The sequence below is a fragment of the Nicotiana tabacum genome, chromosome 4, assembly GCF_000715075.1.
Source record: "Nicotiana tabacum cultivar K326 chromosome 4, ASM71507v2, whole genome shotgun sequence".
Taxonomy (NCBI): domain Eukaryota; kingdom Viridiplantae; phylum Streptophyta; class Magnoliopsida; order Solanales; family Solanaceae; genus Nicotiana; species Nicotiana tabacum.
In genome coordinates, this window is record NC_134083.1 from 83965920 (window position 1) to 83968751 (window position 2832).

Below are 2832 nucleotides of genomic sequence, written 5' to 3' on the forward strand. Positions count from 1 at the left end.
CCTTACGTCGCCCTTTCAAGGAACTTCAGGAAGGCGTCGCGTAACATTACTTATGCGCAGGCTGTTTACCACTAAAGGTAGAGATTTTAAAGATTTTTCTTCATGTCCCCTCTTTCCTATGTCACATCTTACATGAGATGGTCATATGAGAGAAAATGTTTGAGCACTCTGCCATAAAACTCAAAAATATAACGACTACTGAGTCCAGTTTGTCATGGAAGTTTTAACAAAAATAGGTATTTTATTCATAAACATCAAACACGACACAAATATAGCACATTGCAAGTGTAGAAAAAACTGGCACTTTAAGCTGTAACGGAGTGACAGCATTAAGCCTACAAATCAAGAAACAAAACTAAAACTTGACAAGTCAAAATAAAAAGAACACGAGAAATACAAGATTCCAAGTCAACAGATTTTCATAAGCAAATTAAAGAAGCAAAATTAGTTGATCCTCCTGCAATTCTTCCTGATCTCTCCTTTAGATCCAGTAAGGGGACGGTTGTCACCCATCTTAATCATGGCAGTCACAAAATCAGTGGCGAAACTGCTGGGGTTGTCGCTGTATGATTTCACAATTGAATCGGCGGATCCGCCGTTGAAGAGCTGCTGATCAGAGTGGAGTAGACCCTTTTTGCTTACAAGGTTAATGAAATAATGGTTGTCGAAATATGTAGGAGTCTGAAGATCAAGAGGTGCCAAGTTGTTGTCCCCTGAACCTGAGTTTCTTGGGCAGTTGTTTTGCCTGGTTTTTGCTAGTGATGAATCCAAGTTATTGGTCTCGTTGTATATGCGTGCCCTGAAACTTGTGCACCTTGCTTGTCCAATGGTGTGAGCTCCTGACGAACATAACCACAAAATTGTATATTAGAGAAGATTTACGTAATTTGTATACATTGATCATAGTATAAAAAAATATTTACGCTATCAGTATATTGTAACAAGTTATTCTAGTTATGCAAAAAGGTCATATTAGCCCATATTATACTTTTCAACATTATTTATCCATATCGTTACCCTTTTAAACTCAAATACCTTTGCCTACAACGGTCAACCCGGACCCACCTTTAAAAGGACAGGTGGAGGGCATCTGTTTATTAACCAACCCATACCTAAAGATGTAACCTCTTATCCGTCAAACATGACCCTTTTTCGTTATGTTTAAGAGGTGTTTTTCGAAGAGTTGCCGGGGAAGAGAACGAACCAGATAAGGCAACCATATCCTTGGTGGAAAGGCCAACAGCAGTGAAGCTAGAGATGAGACGGTTAAGGTTTGAAGTCGGGGGAGGAATGCTACTATTTGCAGCAGCTTGGCTTGCTGTTCTGGCATCTCTTCTTCCTAGTTTTACATCCCAATTAGGCCCTCCAAGCTACATTATATACAACAATAATCCGCGTTAGCATAGAATTCAAAAGGAGGTTTACAATGAAAACTATTGTACTTAATAATAACATAAAGAACTTACAATGACAACAGAGTCTCGAGCAGTAACGGCCAAAATATCAGCACAAGAGACGATACCAGGGCACACTTTTTCGACGGCAGATTTGATGTCGTCAATAACTTCAAATCCTCTGGCGGAATTGAAATTTTGTTGTGCCCTTTTTTCCCCTGTGAAGGTTGATGTATCATCCAGGAATAATGATCCATCGCATCCCTGAAATAAGACATTAAGCAATTTAGACAAAAGGCATAACAAAATAATGTAAACGTGACCAATTTATGAGTATGCCTAAGTCAAAGTTTAACAATTAGGTGTACTAAACCTAACTTATCGATATATAATCGAGACCAAGACCTTCTGAATGCCTGGAGACAGTAAAAAACAACTTCTACTACTAATAAAGACTCGGCAACAAATTAGTAGTCAACTTGTCAAACATAGACTTGGAAACGATATCTCGATCAATCCAGGAACACTTGGCAACAGAAAATACTTTAACTTTCGTGGTCATATACCGATGGCGAAACCAGAAATTTCATTTAGGGCGTTCAAACTTGAAATAAATAAAAAATAATCATTATAAAAAGTGTTCAATATATATTATATACCTTTAAAATCTAATATTTTACTTGTATATACATTTAATTGTTCAACGAAAGATGGTCAGTTGACCATCCTTAGGGCTATTTACCTTTGCCCCGTCATATACAATGCTTTACAATTAACATTTCTTGCCTAGTCTTTATACATCATCAACTGTAGATTGAAAAATAAAAATTAGTCGCTCTCGTGTTATACTACATATATACTCGATGGTGTTAGTAGATATAAAGAATTAAACTATTATTTCTACGGAAAATGGCCAAAAATGAAGAAGAAAGCTTACATTGACGAAGCAATCGTGGAAGAATAGGCGAAGGAGGGAAGCACCCATACGGGTTTCCTTCTGAACGGCAGAATGCACTACTGATTTCACAGTTTCATAGAGCTTAGGACATGATTTTGAATAAAAGCCAGTGGTTAGTTGAGCTGAGGAGCTTCCAGTTAAGCTCACTAGGAAAAACAAAACTATGGCAGTCTTAAAAGAAGCCATTGAAGAAATTTTACTTAGAAATATATTACTTTGAGATTAAGTGTGGTGCACATATGGTAAGGGGAAATTCATGTATTTATAGGGAAATTAATGTAGAGACAAGAGAATGCTTTCTCAATGTGATTGCTTTCGGCAGGCTACCTAACACGGAGACTCTGTTGCTTGTATTTTTACGTTTGACAGAGTTAAAGCAAACAAAACCAATCAGATCAATAACATTTTCGATCATTTATTTCTTGACAATATAGAAAATAGTAAAATTAATAAAACAAGATCCGCGTACACCTGCTTGAA

At 37.0% G+C, this 2832-nt stretch overlaps 1 protein-coding gene across 1 annotated transcript; it reads right to left on the minus strand.

Annotated features, from left to right (window-relative positions):
- Window positions 1–221: 221 nt before the first annotated feature.
- Window positions 222–2593, minus strand: LOC107786414 (peroxidase P7). Its single transcript, XM_016607881.2, has 4 exons — window positions 2332–2593; window positions 1467–1658; window positions 1205–1370; window positions 222–839 (listed from the first exon to the last, which is right to left on the minus strand). Exons 1-4 carry the CDS (start codon window positions 2536–2538, stop codon window positions 445–447), a joined length of 960 nt encoding a protein of 319 aa, XP_016463367.2. The 5' UTR covers window positions 2539–2593; the 3' UTR covers window positions 222–444.
- Window positions 2594–2832: the final 239 nt, after the last annotated feature.

Bases quoted from the DNA above. Each gene is read 5' to 3' on its own strand.
- LOC107786414 (XM_016607881.2), bottom strand. From the start codon at position 2,538: ATGGCTTCTTTTAAGACTGCCATAGTTTTGTTTTTCCTAGTGAGCTTA. The intron at 1,371-1,466 runs GTAAGTTCTTTA...TATATAATGTAG, and splicing joins CTCGAGACTCTGTTGTCATT to CTTGGAGGGCCTAATTGGGA. The intron at 840-1,204 runs GTTCGTTCTCTT...TATGTTCGTCAG, and splicing joins GGATATGGTTGCCTTATCTG to GAGCTCACACCATTGGACAA.